At 57.0% G+C, this 14,289-nt stretch overlaps 1 protein-coding gene across 1 annotated transcript in view; it reads right to left on the reverse strand.

The window, feature by feature from the left end:
• The window catches only part of COL4A2 (collagen type IV alpha 2 chain), a 155,105-nt gene that overhangs the window by 25,335 nt on the left and 115,481 nt on the right, over positions 1 to 14,289 (reverse strand). Inside the window, exons 24-31 of the mRNA XM_029938399.1 lie at positions 12,780 to 12,890; positions 12,182 to 12,331; positions 7,266 to 7,358; positions 6,774 to 6,937; positions 3,772 to 3,844; positions 3,572 to 3,678; positions 550 to 751; positions 167 to 226 (exon numbers count right to left, since the gene is read on the reverse strand). Coding sequence (XP_029794259.1) covers positions 167 to 226; positions 550 to 751; positions 3,572 to 3,678; positions 3,772 to 3,844; positions 6,774 to 6,937; positions 7,266 to 7,358; positions 12,182 to 12,331; positions 12,780 to 12,890 — 960 coding nt within the window. The remainder of the gene's footprint in view (positions 1 to 166; positions 227 to 549; positions 752 to 3,571; positions 3,679 to 3,771; positions 3,845 to 6,773; positions 6,938 to 7,265; positions 7,359 to 12,181; positions 12,332 to 12,779; positions 12,891 to 14,289) is intronic.

Genomic DNA, 14,289 nt, shown 5'->3' on the forward strand with positions numbered 1-14,289 from the left:
TGGGTGCAGGGGGGCGGGGCTCAGGGGGACAGCTAGGTGCACAGCGGGGGCTGACGGGGACAGCTCCGGGTGCCCAGAAGTGGGAGCTCAGGGTGACTCATTAGTCACGTGTCTTACAAACCCAAGCTTTACAGTGTCCCAGAACCTCCTGGTCGCCACCACGTACCTGGCTGCACGGTCTTCTGTCCGTCACCTCCGATGGGTCTTTTCACACCTGGCTCACAGTCTGGGGGTGATAGGATGCAGGCGTGAGGTGACTCTGCGGCAGCCAAGTGTTACCAACCAACCCCAGGGCTGTGCTGGGGCAGGGGCAGGGGCGGGGGCAGGGGGGCGGCTGGGACGTGGGGAATCCAGAGGCGTGCTCTGGAACTGCTGGGTGAGCCCCCGTGACCCCGGCAGCAGAGGGACAGCCCACCCGGGGGTGACCTGAGGGCAGGAGGCCCTGACTGATGGTGCAACATGGACTGTCCCGTGCCCCCCGGGGGGTTCACACATCGTGGGGGAGGAACTGGTCCCGCGGCTGAGCGAGGCGAGGGGGCCCCTCCATACCTGTCTGTCCGGGGGGCCCCGGGGGGCCGGCAGGCCCGGGAAAGCCTGGAGGTCCAGGCTGCCCCGCATCTCCCGGGAATCCACGCTCGCCTTTGGGGCCGGGCAGGCCCAGTCCCGGGGGGCCCCTGTCTCCCGGAGCGCCCTTGGTGCCCGGTGCTCCTGGGTACCCTGCGTCCCCTGGGGGGCCTTTGATGCCGTCACCCTGTGTGGAAATCGGGTTATCTCTTAAAATACGCAGAAACTCAACGGCGGCCACACCCCAGTCCTGCTTCCTGCTCCCCTGAGCTCCACGTGCGGGACACAGAGCCGAGGAGGGGGGAACGGACAGGCACCCCCCCGTCAAGCTCAGCCCAGCTTGGACACCAAGGTAGGCTTTGTGCACGAGGGACACCATGGGACACGGTCCCTGGGGGACCCACAAACCCGAGCACTTGTCTTCCTCTTCCCCCCTCGGTTGGGACCTTCATTCACGGGAAGAATCCCGACGGAGCGTGAGGCACAAGACCAGACCAAGGGGAGCAGGGGTGACAGGGCCTGTGTGGTGCCGTGTCCCCTGTCTCTGGGGTGACACTCCGTTCTCGGACAGCAAGTCTGGTTTGGGCCAGGAGCAGCGTGCTCACTGGAAGTAAGGACGTGGGACAGGACCACAAAAGCAGAGTGCGGGGCGCCCGGGGGCTCAGTCGGTTCAGTGTCCGACGTCAGCTCAGGTCATGATCTCTCGGCTTGTGGGTTCGAGCCCCGCGGCAGGCTCTGTGCTGACGGCTCAGAGCCTTGAGGTTGCTTCCAATTCTGTGTCTCCCTCTCTCTCTGCCCCTCCCCTGCCCACACTCAGTCTCTCTCTCTCAAAAATAAATAAACATTAAAAAAGAAATGCAGGGTGCTCCCTGTGGATGAAACTGCCCAGTGGGTGTGGAAGGCAGGGGCCGTGGAGAGAGGAGAGGGGGCTGTGGGCACGGGGGCAGAGGTGGGCTGTCTGCAGGGCAGGGTCAAGCACACAGCTGGCTGCCTGCTGAGCGTGTCTAGATGTGCTGATGCAGAGCCATGCTGCCGAGTTCCAGCCTGTCTGCCCACGCCGAGAACGAGGTGGGACGGTCCCCCCGCCCCCCGGGCAGCTGGGGACCCCGGGCTGAACCCGCACTCAGCGCTGGCAGGTGACAGCCCCCCTCCATTTCCCTACCGGCTGCATAGCACACTGCCGGGAGCCGCCCCGGCCTTGCTGGGTGACACGGTCACAGTAAGGAAATGGCAGACGTGCACGGCTCCTGCCATGAGAGGCGGAACTGGCATCTCCTTCTGCTGCTACTGCTCATGTGAAGTAAGCCTGTTGCTAGTGATGAGGCCTCACACTGTTCCAAGTCAGGCCGATACTCCCCACACAGCTACCCCGTAAGAAAAAGCATCTTCCTGCCCCTGCATAAGGGATTCTAGATCAAATCGCTGCAGATGATTGCCAAAAGGCTCTTCTAATGAGCTTGCAGCCCCAAAACATAAGGGGGGCTGAGAACACGAGAGTTACAATGAAGTCTGGCCCGGAGAAATAGAGCCTGACTTACAGCTAAGAAGCAGACAAGGACAGGACATCCGTTGCTGCATATATTTTCGCTATTGGAGTCACAAATACCCTCTCTTGTACTGACTTCACCTTGAGGATGGATAAGAAACTAGAAACTCAGGTGCAAGGTCAACGCACACAGGGCCCCCATCGTGCTCACGTCAAGGAAAGGGCTTTCTCTAGCAACTTGTTCACACACATTCTTTCTCTTGTGGTTTATTAGCTAGATAAAATAACTCCCAGTCTGTCTATATACAATTTAACCTATGTTTTTGTTTTAGCATTACTAACTTAAATAAAATGTATATTATCCTGTTTTTTACTAAAAACATCTTGGTATTCTCTTGATGGTAAAATTTACTCGGCCTCACTGTAAGTGCATCACATGACTTGGTTATAACATGTTAATTAAAAACCAAGTCGTAGTTATTGACCAAAACCCACCCCGTACAAAATAAGATGGGTTTGTTCCTTTCTTAGCCCTGGGGACTGAGGCCCAGAATAAATCGGGACGGTTCTACAGAAACACTCCTGTCAGACTTGTCTCTGTACACCTTGGATGATTGAACCACCGTGTCACTAAGAGTTGGAATCTGCAAACAGTTTCTATTTTCTGATGTCAGGTTATTGCTTCACGAATAAAGAAGACTCCAAAGCAGACGGAAGGAGAGATGTCTGCCTGGGGATGAGCAACAAAGAACGGAGTCTGCGGCCCTCTCATCTCTCATCTCTCTCGTGCCGACACCGTCCATCCTCTCGGGGACCCCCGGACCTGCTGGAGCTGGACTCCGGCAGCACACGCCCACCTCAGGCACGGCTAATACAGCTGGGGGCGGGGCGCAAAATTCGTTCTGGAACCGGTGTTCAGGGTTGTAACTAAAAAAGCAGTCCTAGCTTACGGATAATCCAGAGCCCCCAGAAAGCGCACGGACGGCGTGCAGGGCTGTCTAGAAATGACCCATGCCGTGCAAAGGGGAGGCCTGGTTTCGGGAGGAGGCAGACAAGCGCGGGGAACGGCGGTGTGAGGCTCTGGGAAGGGAGCTCGTGGGCTGAGCTGTGCCCCCCACCCAACGCGGAGTCCCGACGGCCCGGGAGTGTGGCTGCTCTGGACGGAGGGTCCGTGAGGGCGATCGAGGTAAGGAGAGGGGGCGTCCCTACAGACTGGAGGCGGGACACAGACAGACGGGCCCGGAGGGAAGATGAGTTGACAGCGCAGGCCAGGGACGCCTGTGGCCACCACCGGCACCCGGAGGACAGCCTGGAGGAAGCGGCGGGCACCCAGCCTCCCGTTCTGTGTCCCGCCAGGAGGAACTTCTGTTTCCTGGCTGGCACTCGAATGTCCCTTCGGGGCCTGGCTTCCGACTCGACTCCCTGCTTCCTGATGGACAGGACTTGCCCTCATGGAGCCACTTGGGCTGTGCAGAGTGAACTCAGGACGGGCCGCGCCCGCCCCTCACCCGAGATACTCACAGGGGGGCCTGGGAGGCCCGGGAATCCATCCAGCCCGTCGCGTCCGGGAACCCCGTCTTCACCCTTCAGACCTGGCATTCCTGGGACACCGGGCTGTCCCCTCTCACCTGGGAAGGGATTCGCGGTGTGTGACCTTACTCACCCCAGGGCCACCATGGAAACGCCATGGGTCCCGGGACTGCCGGCCCCCGGAGACTGACCTTTGGTGGTGATTGCCCGAGAATCGCCCTTCGCCCCTTTGGGCCCAGGGGGTCCGACGTTGCCAGGGGCGCCCTGTGGGGACAAACACACAATGTCTGCCTCCTTCATACGGTCAGGGGCTCCTGGGAAGGGGACGAGTGTCAGCTGACACGGCTCGGGAGCCCAAATGTGGCCAGTGGGACTCAGGAGCTAACCTTTTACATTTCAAATAATTAAAACTTAAGCAAAGCAGCCATACGTGGCTGGATGGTGGAAACCAGAGTTTAGCTCCTCGAAGTGAGGTTCACGGACGGGCAGCCCCGGGCTCTCCTGGGAGCTCGCTAGCCATGCAGAACCTTGGGGGCGCCTGGGGGGCTCGGTCGGTTAAGCGACCGGCTTCGGCTCAGGTCGCCATCTTGCAGTCTGTGAGTTTGAGCCCCGCGTCAGGCTCTGTGCTGCCTGCTTTGGATTCTGTGTCTCCCTCTCTCTCTGCCCCTCCCTGCTCACACTGTCTCCCTCTCTCTCAAAAATAAAAATAAACATTAAAAAAAAAAAAAAGAAATGCAGAACCTTGGGGCGCCTGGGGCCTCACTTGTTTACGTGTCCGACTCGTGATCTCGGCTCAGGTCACGATCTCACGATTTTTGAGTCTGAGCCCCGGGTCCGGCTCTTTGCTGACGGCATGGAGCCTGCTTGGGGTGCTCTCTCTCTCCCTCTTCCTCTGCGCCTCCCCCACCTGTGCATGTGCATGCTCTCCCTCTCTCAGATAAACAAATCAACTTAAAAAAACTGCACAACCTCGGGCCCCACCCTGGGGCCCTGAACAGGAGTCTGTGTTTTAACAAACTCCCAGGGACTCACATACTCGTGAACCTCTGAGAAGCAGTGACCTCAGACAAACGCGAGGCAGCTACGGCTTCACTGCGTTAGTTAGAGTCCAGGCAGGGACTGAGCCTCCATGAACAGAGGACAGAAGTTTGTGCTCATTCAATCCTGAGAACGGCAGAGAGGGCCGGGTGACAGCCCGTCTTCCAGACTGGACGTTGGGGAAAAAATTGTACTTTACACACAAGCTTCTCACAAGGACGTCACACTTGTGTCGCAAAATGCAGCGGAGGCCTTTCGGTGAGGGGGAGAAAGGAGCAGGTGAATGGCCAGGACGCTAAGATGTGTGATGTGCTAGTTTTTGGGCAAATCTTGCCTGCTGCTATTTGCGAGGACACGGGAACTTTCAGTGTTGGTCTAATTAAATGGACTGTTCTCCGGAGAAATTCCACAGATACTTGAGGTATTGAATAGGGTCTTTGCAGAGAAGGGCAACATTCTTCCACGGTCCGGGAGGGCGTGTTGCGCACAGAGAGCGCTCCGCACGTGGGTGCTGGGCAGACAGACGCCGGGTGAACTCAGTTACTGACCGACTCCCGTACTTCAAACACTCTCCCACACTCTGGCAGGACAAGCATTAAAAAGCAAAAAACCACCCCCGGCATTCCTCCCGTGGCGGGGTTGCAGACACAGAAGCGTATGGTTAAATGCGACACAGCAGACCCACTGCCAGAGGCCTCTGAGCAAAAATGCTGTGGGCGTGCGGGTCGCGCAGCGGGGGGAAGCTCGCGCCCTTGGGAGACGCCAGACGCCCCAGGTGCCCAAAATGGGACCCGTTCGGCTTCTAGGAAATACTCAATCATTTGATAAACAACCAAAGAGCCTAAAAGTTTGCAACTCTCACTACACGCGCGTTTGTGTGTGAAGACAGCCCCGATTCGGAGACAGCAGCCTTTTTAACCAGGATAACACACAGCCCCTACGATTTCTAGTTGGACAACACCGCGTTTTCCCGAGAAATCTCGCGGTGTGGAGGGGCGTGCGCTCTGGGAATCATTTCACCTGCGAAGCTCCTGCGTCACAGGGTGACTATGAGTCAGAACCTGCCGCATCAGCCCCGGGTCACGGGCCCGGATCGTTCCGTCCTGAGCAAGTGTTCCGAGCTGTTCTTCCTCTATTGGCTGCATAAGTAAAAGCATAGACTTTTCACGTCATAAATCTATGACGGTTCTCTCTTACGTAAAGTAAATGTCGTGTCATTTCTTTGCCTTTAGCTGATACCGGCTTCGAAGTCACTCATTCAAACCTCTTGCCCAGAACAGACGCTCTTTTCCTCGGTGTGAACAGAGTCCCAGGCATGAACCACAACGAAGGTGCGACGCACACGAGGAATCCGTGGGCAGAAAGTCCCTACATTCGTGTGAATTCATGATTGACTTGGGGTCTCACGTTTTACCTGGCTCAGGGAGACTTCATAAAATGCTTAATGGGGTCTCTACTGAATCTGAAAAGATGAATATTCAGTAAGATGCTTTACGCCCAAAATGCTCGGTTTTTCTTGAGATGTGATATATACACAATAAAACTTACCATTTTGAACACAAACTTGGGGTTTTCAGCGGAACTAAAACGAGTGCCACATGGTGAGATTGTGCAACCGTCACGAGTCTGTGATTTCAGAACAATTTCATCACCTGCCCCAGAAAACCCCGGAGCCACGAGGCCCCCGCCCGTGCCCTCCCCCCGCAGCTGCGTCCTGTCTCTGCAGCCGCCTGTCCTGGACACTTTGCGGGGATGGCGTCCACGACCTCCGTTCCTTCGTGACCGTCTTCTCTCCCCGAGCGTGGTTCTGAGGTGCGCCCGCACCTCGGGGGCTCAGAACCGCAATGCTTTGTGGCCGAACGACACCCCAGTGCGGGTGATCTGCCTTTTGTCATCCACTCACCAACTGGCTGGGCCTTTGTTCCCACTTCCTGGCGGCGGCTCCACATCTGACTGTTTGAGGAACCCTCAAACCATTTCAACAGTGGCCGCGCCGTTCACGGTCTCACCAGTGGATATTTTAAAGTCCCTCCCGGGGCACGCGGCCCTTCTGGAGGGGGCACTGGGGCGTGAGCGTCGCTGGTCTAAGTCTGTGCTCATTTTCTAACAAAAGCTGTCAGGGACGTCCTGAGGTCGGACGGCACTGGTGCCTCACCTTGAACCCTGGGAAGCCAGGGATGCCGTGCTGGCCGGGGTCCCCCGGGCTCCCTTTCTTCCCCGGCTCCCCGTTGATGCCTGGCAGGCCCTTGGGTCCTGGCGGCCCCGGGAGGCCCGGGACGAACTGGTCGCCTTCGGCACATTTACAGTCCCCGGTGTCACCTGTAACGTGAGGGAGACGGGAAGACTCGCCGTTCGCTGGTGAGGCGTGCTGCCACGCGGCCTCGGAGCCGGGCTCGTAGAGGAAGCACCTGGTCCCCTGGCCCGTCCCGGGCTCCGCACTCCCTGGAGGTTCAGTGATGCCGGTGGAGGCAGACATGGGACAAGAGGGCGGCGAGCGGAGGGCTGGGTGCTCAGCCCGGTGGGCGCCAGGCACCTGGGCGGCGGGTGACACCGCGGGGGGAGGAGGCGGGGTGGGGGGACACGCTGCGGCGTTGTTTCCCGTTGGAGACGCCCTCCCGCCCTTCCTCTGCATCCCGACGTTCCTTACCTTTCCAGCCTTTCTGTCCGCGAGCCCCAGGGAAACCGGAGGGGCCAGGGTAGCCCGTCTCCCCTTCTGTTCCTTTAAGGCCGAACAGGAAGCCTGAGGAGAAGACCCACAGAGTGGCCGTGAGCACAGCATGAGGCCCCACTGCCCCCGGGGCCCAGGGCTGCGAGGGTCTCGGTGAGGGGACACCCCCGGGCCGTTCGTGGCCACAGCGCTCACCGCTGCAGGGGAATGTGAGGGACTAAGATTTTCTAGTGAAGTCTAGAGAGAAAAACTTTGCTTTTGGGAAATACTGAGTCCAAAGAAAGGCTTTCATTTTTCTACCAGGCATTTTATTCCATTAAGACAATTATTTATTTATTTTGAGAGAGAGAGAGAGAGAGAGAGAGATTGAGAGACAGAGCATGAGCAGGGGAGAGGGAGAATCCTAAGGAGGCTCCACACGGTCAGCACAGAGCCCGGTGTGGGGCTCGAACCCACATCATGAGAGCATGACCTGAGCCGAAATCAAGAGTCAGAGGCTTAACTGACTGAGCACCCAGCACCCCGTATTTTATTGTTTTTCAAAAAGATGATTTATAATTTAGTATCTTAACATTTTATTTTTGCTAATTGTATTTCCTTCTCTTTAGTCTTCTGTATAGTTTCAAACTCTGGGTTGTAACACATTCCTTTATAATAATTTAAAAAAGCAATTTTCATGTCAAAAAAAATCTCTGGTAATTTATACATTGAGGGGACAACTGACATCTTTACAATGTTTCCGTGTAGTCGACCCCATATCACGTTACATGCTAATGACCTGTAATCTAAGACCAACACAAGTCTGGGGTCCCCAGAAGACAGAAGGCAAAACAAGCCATAAAACCACCTCAGTTCCCTAAGGCTGACCCTGGAGCAGGTGCACGGCCGGGCTGGCGGGGTTGGCGCGGAGAACGGGGGACCATCTGGCTCTGGCAGGCTCACCTCCCTTTCCCGACCCTCGCCCCCAGTGCTAGCCTCAGGGCTCCCTAATTCTGGACTAATTAATCCCCAGTTCAGAAGCTCCCTCATTCTGAGCACGGAAACTGGAAGGCATTAGAAACACACTCTCTGGCCAACAGCTCCCTCCGCGTCTACTTGACGGCAGCGCCACCTCGTGGTGGGAGCGAGGCCGCACAGTCCCGGGAGCCTGCGGGGCCAGGAGGGAGGGAAATGTCCCCCTCTGTCCCCCCAGCCCCAGCTCCAGAGCCCCCAACGCACGGAGACACCTGCCGCACACCACCTGGGAGCGGGAGACAGGCCACTAAGGAGGCCGGAAGGGGAGGAAACACCGACTGTCACGTTTGCTAACTGCCCGGAAAGGGATGGCCGAGTTCGACCATCAGAAGGCTCCTAAGTAACGACAAATATTTATGGAGCGGTGGCGACGCTGCTGTGCCGTGTAGCTCGGTCTCACTGCGTGTTTAAGATGGTCGCTCTCATTCCTCCTCTGGTGCAGCCAACACCTGTCTGCCCGGCACCCGAGGGCCCCGCGCCACCGGGAGCTGTGTCCGCCGCAGGAGAGAGGCTGCAGCCCCTCCCGGGGCCGACGGTGTGCGCAGGGAGACGCAGTAGACACGCACTCGAGAACAAACCAACACAGAATCTCAACCGATGGCCAGGGCCACGCGCACAGGGGGCTGCCAGGGGAAGCAGTCGGGAAAGCCCGGTCTAGGAGCCGGTGCCCAGGACCAGAATGAGAGGGAGCTGGCACCAGGGACACTCAGGAGAGAAGGAGCATGTCCCAGCCCCCGAAGTCGGAAGGAAGCCAGGAGTTAGAGGGGACTTCCAGGGGCTTGGGTTTTCTCCAAGGCCAATAGGGAGCCATAGAGGAGTTCTAAGGAGGGAAGTCAAAGTCTACATGCCCCTGTGCAGACAGGTGAGTGGAGGCGGTGACACGCAGGCCGCCTGGCAGGCACAGGCGCAGTGAGCATCCGAGCAGGACAGGGGTGCTGGGGGCAGCGGTGGACAGGCTGCAGAGGCAGAGGCCGTGGGACCTGGTGGCGGTGGGTGTGGTGCGTGGGCCGGCGAGGCCGTGGCCCGAGCTCTGGGTCTGTGTGTGGGGGGTGAGGCCTAGCACAGGGCGTCTCGGGTCGGGGAGCTGGGCGGCAGGAGACCCAGTGCTCAGCGTGGACACACAAAGTTCGAGAAGTCTGTGAGATGGGCCGGGTGGCCACGTGACGGCTGCCAGTTTGCGAGAGTCTGGGGCTCAGTCCAGACCTGGGTCAGGGACACAGGGAGTGTGGGCGAGTGGCCTGGGCGTAAGGTCACATGAACCGGGGAGTCCAGCCGGGTGGAGGGTACAAGACGAGGCCCAACGAAGGGGGCTCACAGACAATGGCCAGTGGGACGACGGTGGGTGGGGGGTCACAGAGCAGGATGGCACCCCTGGGGCCTGCTCCTCGGTCACTGGTGACCAGGGCAAGGGCATTCGGGCTGCTGTCGACTGTATTGGCTTTATTTTATTTTATAATTAATTTTTTAACGTTTATTTATCTTTGAGACAAAACGAGAGAGAGAGAGAGAGAGAGAGAGAGAGAGAGAGAGCTCAAGAGCAAGCAAGCACAAGCAGGGGGAGGGGCAGAGAGCAAGAGAGACACAGAATCCAAAGCAGCCTCCAGGCTCTGAGTGGTCAGCATTCTGACTTATTCTAGAAAACAACAGAACCGCTCCAATCCTCGACTCAGTGAACTCCTCTCGAAGCACGAGTAAGCACAATATTTCGCTGAGAAGAAAAACCGACTTCATGGTTTGATTCTTAAACCGACTCCATGGTTGGATTCCGCGGGGAACGGCAAAAAACTACCGATTCTGGTTATCACTTGTAGCAACACATAAAAGAGGAGGAACTGTGGTTAGCGAGGAAGGAATCCGGCAGTTTCGTTCTGGGGAGTGGCGGGACTTGGAGAACTCCGTGGGAATCAAGGTCACTGACGTTACATTATGATCTGAATGTGCGCAAAAACTTCCTAGTTACGGTTGGCTACTTCTTGTGCAAGAGATTGTCTTTAAACAAGCGATTTGGAAACAATGTGTCTCACGGGGGAACAAGCATTTCAAGGAGACTTAAGTTCTGTGCTATTACTATTGTAAGTTGATAAAATGTATTGGATGCTACTCTATGTGTTTTATGAATAAAATACGCACAAGAAACTAGTTGATCAGTTTACAGATAACTGCCGTTACTAAATCACAGTCTTACTGAGCAGGATTTGTTCACCAAGGTGGTGTTTGTATCTTTAGCAAAACGGAATTGAGTTACAGGAATTGGGACAAGGTCAGCCTTCAGTCAGTCTTCTAAAGAGGCAAGTTTTATGCTTTAAAAAACTTTTGATGCATCATGTTCTGTTCCCAAAGAGGAAACCGTAACAGATAACATTTGCTCAGGAAATATCATGCTCACAGAAACTTGGCCATCATCAAAGATGTCACAGCAGTAAATAATACTTCCTCGTTAAAAATATATTTAAGACAACACTGCTCAAACGGTTTGGCAGATTCCAGGGAAATACGCACCTAAAAATTTCCGAAAGAATGTCAGAATCTGGCCTTGCCCATCGGAGGAGAGTTGGAACGGGAGAACCACATTGCTGAGATCTACTGGACATCACCAGATGGCATCGAAGAAGGGACTCTGACATTTTTAAAGCTCATTTTTTAAAGTTTATTTACTTATTTTGAAGGGGTGGGGGGAGAGGGAGAGAGAGAGAGCGGGAGAGAGAGAGAGAGAATCCTAAGCAGGCCCTGCAAGGTCAGTGCACAGCCTGACACGGGGCTCGAACTCACAAACTGTGAGATCATGACCTGAGCCGAAGTCAGAGGCCTAACCGAGTGAGCCACCCAGGTGCACCCCTAGTTTCAACGGAAGAAATACGTGCAGATTCGCTTCTATAGCCCCCAACATCTTTTCTCTCGAGATGGCCACGAGAAGCAGTCTTCCCAAAGCACCAAGAGCATGGATCTGAACCTGACCTTGAAACTGAAATCAGCACTCCTGTTAGCAATGTGATGCTCTCTGTCCCGGAAGAGAGGAAGCTCCCGGAGATTACGGCGGGGGGGGGGGGGGGCAGGATACCAGGGAGCAAGTCAGATGCTGTGAAGAGAGGCTGACGAGCCGTGGGCCGTACCGCACAGAAAGCACCGGGACCTCGTGTTTTCTTCCAAAGCCTCCTTTAACCAAACTCTCGAGCGGCTGGACCGTTCCCAGTAGGGGATCTTACAACGTCTAAAACAACCCTTTAAACTCAGCAGCTGAGAAGATCACGGTTTTCGATGGCACGCTCAAGGACACCCTGTCCGTCTCCGGGTCCCCCGGGGGGCATTTGTGGATGGTGAGCAGGGTCACTCGGGAGCCTGGAAATCCCACTCTGCCCAGACACCATGGGGCCTCACGTCTCGGCCTTGGCCGGCGGCGGCCACTGTGTCACGGTAAGGAGGTCACCTCTTCCTGTGGACTCTTATCACCTGTTCGGCGGGCGCTCTGGCTCCATGTGGGCCGAGGACACAGGCTGCCCTGTCTGTGACGGCTGCTAGTAAGACGGAGCGGGGAGCTGCACGTCGAGGCCGGAAGCCTCCGCCCCGGGAGAAGGTGGTGGACGTGTCACCCAGACACCCCACGGCGGTCAGCTAGCACCTGCCGGCTCCGGCGTCCCCGCGCAGAGCTGGCCTCACAGGGCGCACAGCCAGCTGAGCCCCCCCGGCACGTCCGTGGGCCTGCTGGTGCCCACGGGGCCGTGCCCTTCCTCCGTCACGGGCTTTTCTCTCTGCACCCAGAGCACCCGCTGCACCCTAGCGTGCTGCATTGGCTCACGGAATTATGCAGCAGAAACCCCAGGAGAGAGCCGACTGGGAGCTTTGCGGGAACACGAAGACCACACCTCTTGAGTCCTTCCACTTACCGTCTGGTCCGGGGGGTCCGGCAGGCCCGGGGGGTCCTGGGAGCCCCGGCTTTCCGTCAGCTCCTGGAGGGCCGGGGTACAGCGCGGGGATGCCTGGGTCTCCGAAGAAGCCTTTGGGCCCCATTTCACCTGGCAAACCTCTCTTGCCGTCTGAAAGCACCACAGTGACCACAGCAGCGTGAGGCTTGGGACAGGTGGCACCCGTGTGGGCATTCCTGTCCCCAGGAGGCCACCAGGACCCGCGGTCTACAGTCCAGACGGGACGTTAAGGGTGGATGTGGTCGGTGGGCCTCATCGCCCTGTTTCAACTTTAGAACAGCCCCTCCTGTCGCCCCCAGAGAAGGGTCCGAGAGTCGCAAGCCTGGCCATGAAGTGTGGCGGCTGCACACGCTCCTCCCGCACACGCGGCATCCTGCTGGGTACTCGTCAGCGGCCCCGTGGGGGTCACCGACACAGGCCCCACGCTCCCGGGGAGACACCGGACGCAGGCACGTGAGCCTCGTCTGTGAGAGACTCCGGCAGCAGAGGGGGGGCCGTGCTGTGTCAACCCTGAGGGGACGCACGTTTGGTCTTACTTTTGACACCATGAAGCCATTACCTTCGTCTCCGATGGAGATGCCAGGGAGGCCTGGGGGGCCCGGGTCCCCTGGTTCACCCCGGCTTCCTGGCTCTCCGTGGGCCCCTGGGAATCCTGGGTCACCTCTGACACCTGGAACCGAGACAGAGCTGCATGAGACCAGGACGCTGTCCGGGACCCGCTTGGGATGCACACGTTTCACCAAACACCATTTCACTTGTGTCCCTCGTAGGCTGAAGGGTGGCGGGGGTCCGATGTTTACTATATGGGGGTCTCTGCTTTTAAGGAGCTCATTCCTAATCAAATAGGGGCGATCCAAGATTCCCATAAATATCGCAAAGCAATAGGGAGGCAGAGAATGCCAGAAAGTCTTGGATCTCGGTTTCAAAAGGGGGAAAGGTTGCTTTGGGGAGAAATTGGACATTGAGGGACCGCAGGGGAGAAAAATAACAGCAGGAGGTAACATTTCGGAGCTCCTGCTCTGCGCGCCGGGCTCGCGTTTAACACTTTACTGATTCCATAAACCGGGGTTGGGCGTGCCGTAGCCCCAGTTTTACAGACACGTGAGCATCGTGCCCACGGGCACTCGGCAGCCCAACAGTGGGACACAGGTGCACTTTGATGGGGACGGGAGACAGGAGGGGGAGGGCAGAGGACGGTGGCGGGAAGCAGGGGCTGCGCTGGGCTCCGGCAGGAGTGCGAGGAACCGTGAACGGGGGTCAGGCTGGACGTGAGTCTAGAGCGGGAATAAAGACGGGAACAGCAGGACGGCAGACCCCCCTGCGCACCAGGCTCCGTGCAGGAAGCCCAGGAGGTGAGGAGGGTCCCCAGGCCCCTGGTCCCCAGAGTCCCAGCCCCGCCCAGATCCGCTCTTCCTGGCTCTCTGCTGTTCCTGGGGGAACAGCATATGCGGGCGCTCTGGTACCCTATCCTGAAACAAACACACACAGCGGCTTGTGGTGTTCGCTGCGGGAAACAGCAATGGTTTCCTGTGCAGAGCATTTTTTCTGGAATACAATCCAGGAAAGACTGCAGAAGTATTTACAATCGTTAGGAAAGTCGGCACTCTGCATGGGATCTTTAAATTCTTTTTTTAAATCTCAAACGCAAGTCCTTGAATTAAGGATGCCTGTGGGCCGGGTACCTCCCTGCAGAGGGGGTGGGGTGGGAGGGTGCTCTGCAGCAGGGTGAGGAGCCGGGCTGAACCCTGGCCTGCGCTTATTTATACCTGACCTTGGGCAGGTTACTTAACTCCTGTTCTTCAAGTTCTCCACCAGCAGGACAGGACTAACATAAGGCCCCATCTCAAGGGGCCGTAAGGAAAAGCAAATCAATTAGTGAGCATGACAGTCTACTGCCCGGCTCCGCCAGCACTGCACGGGTGCCAGCCATTAGGGCTGAATAAGATGCAAGACTCCAGGGAAAAGCACAGATGCTGTCATTTGTTTGGAAGAAGAGCAAGTTTCTTGTTTTATTTACCTTGCAAGCATTAGAAGAAAAAACAAATACAAGTCCCTCCACCCTTTTGGAT

The sequence above is a fragment of the Suricata suricatta genome, chromosome 4 (genome assembly GCF_006229205.1).
Source record: "Suricata suricatta isolate VVHF042 chromosome 4, meerkat_22Aug2017_6uvM2_HiC, whole genome shotgun sequence".
NCBI classification, from domain to species: Eukaryota; Metazoa; Chordata; class Mammalia; order Carnivora; family Herpestidae; genus Suricata; species Suricata suricatta.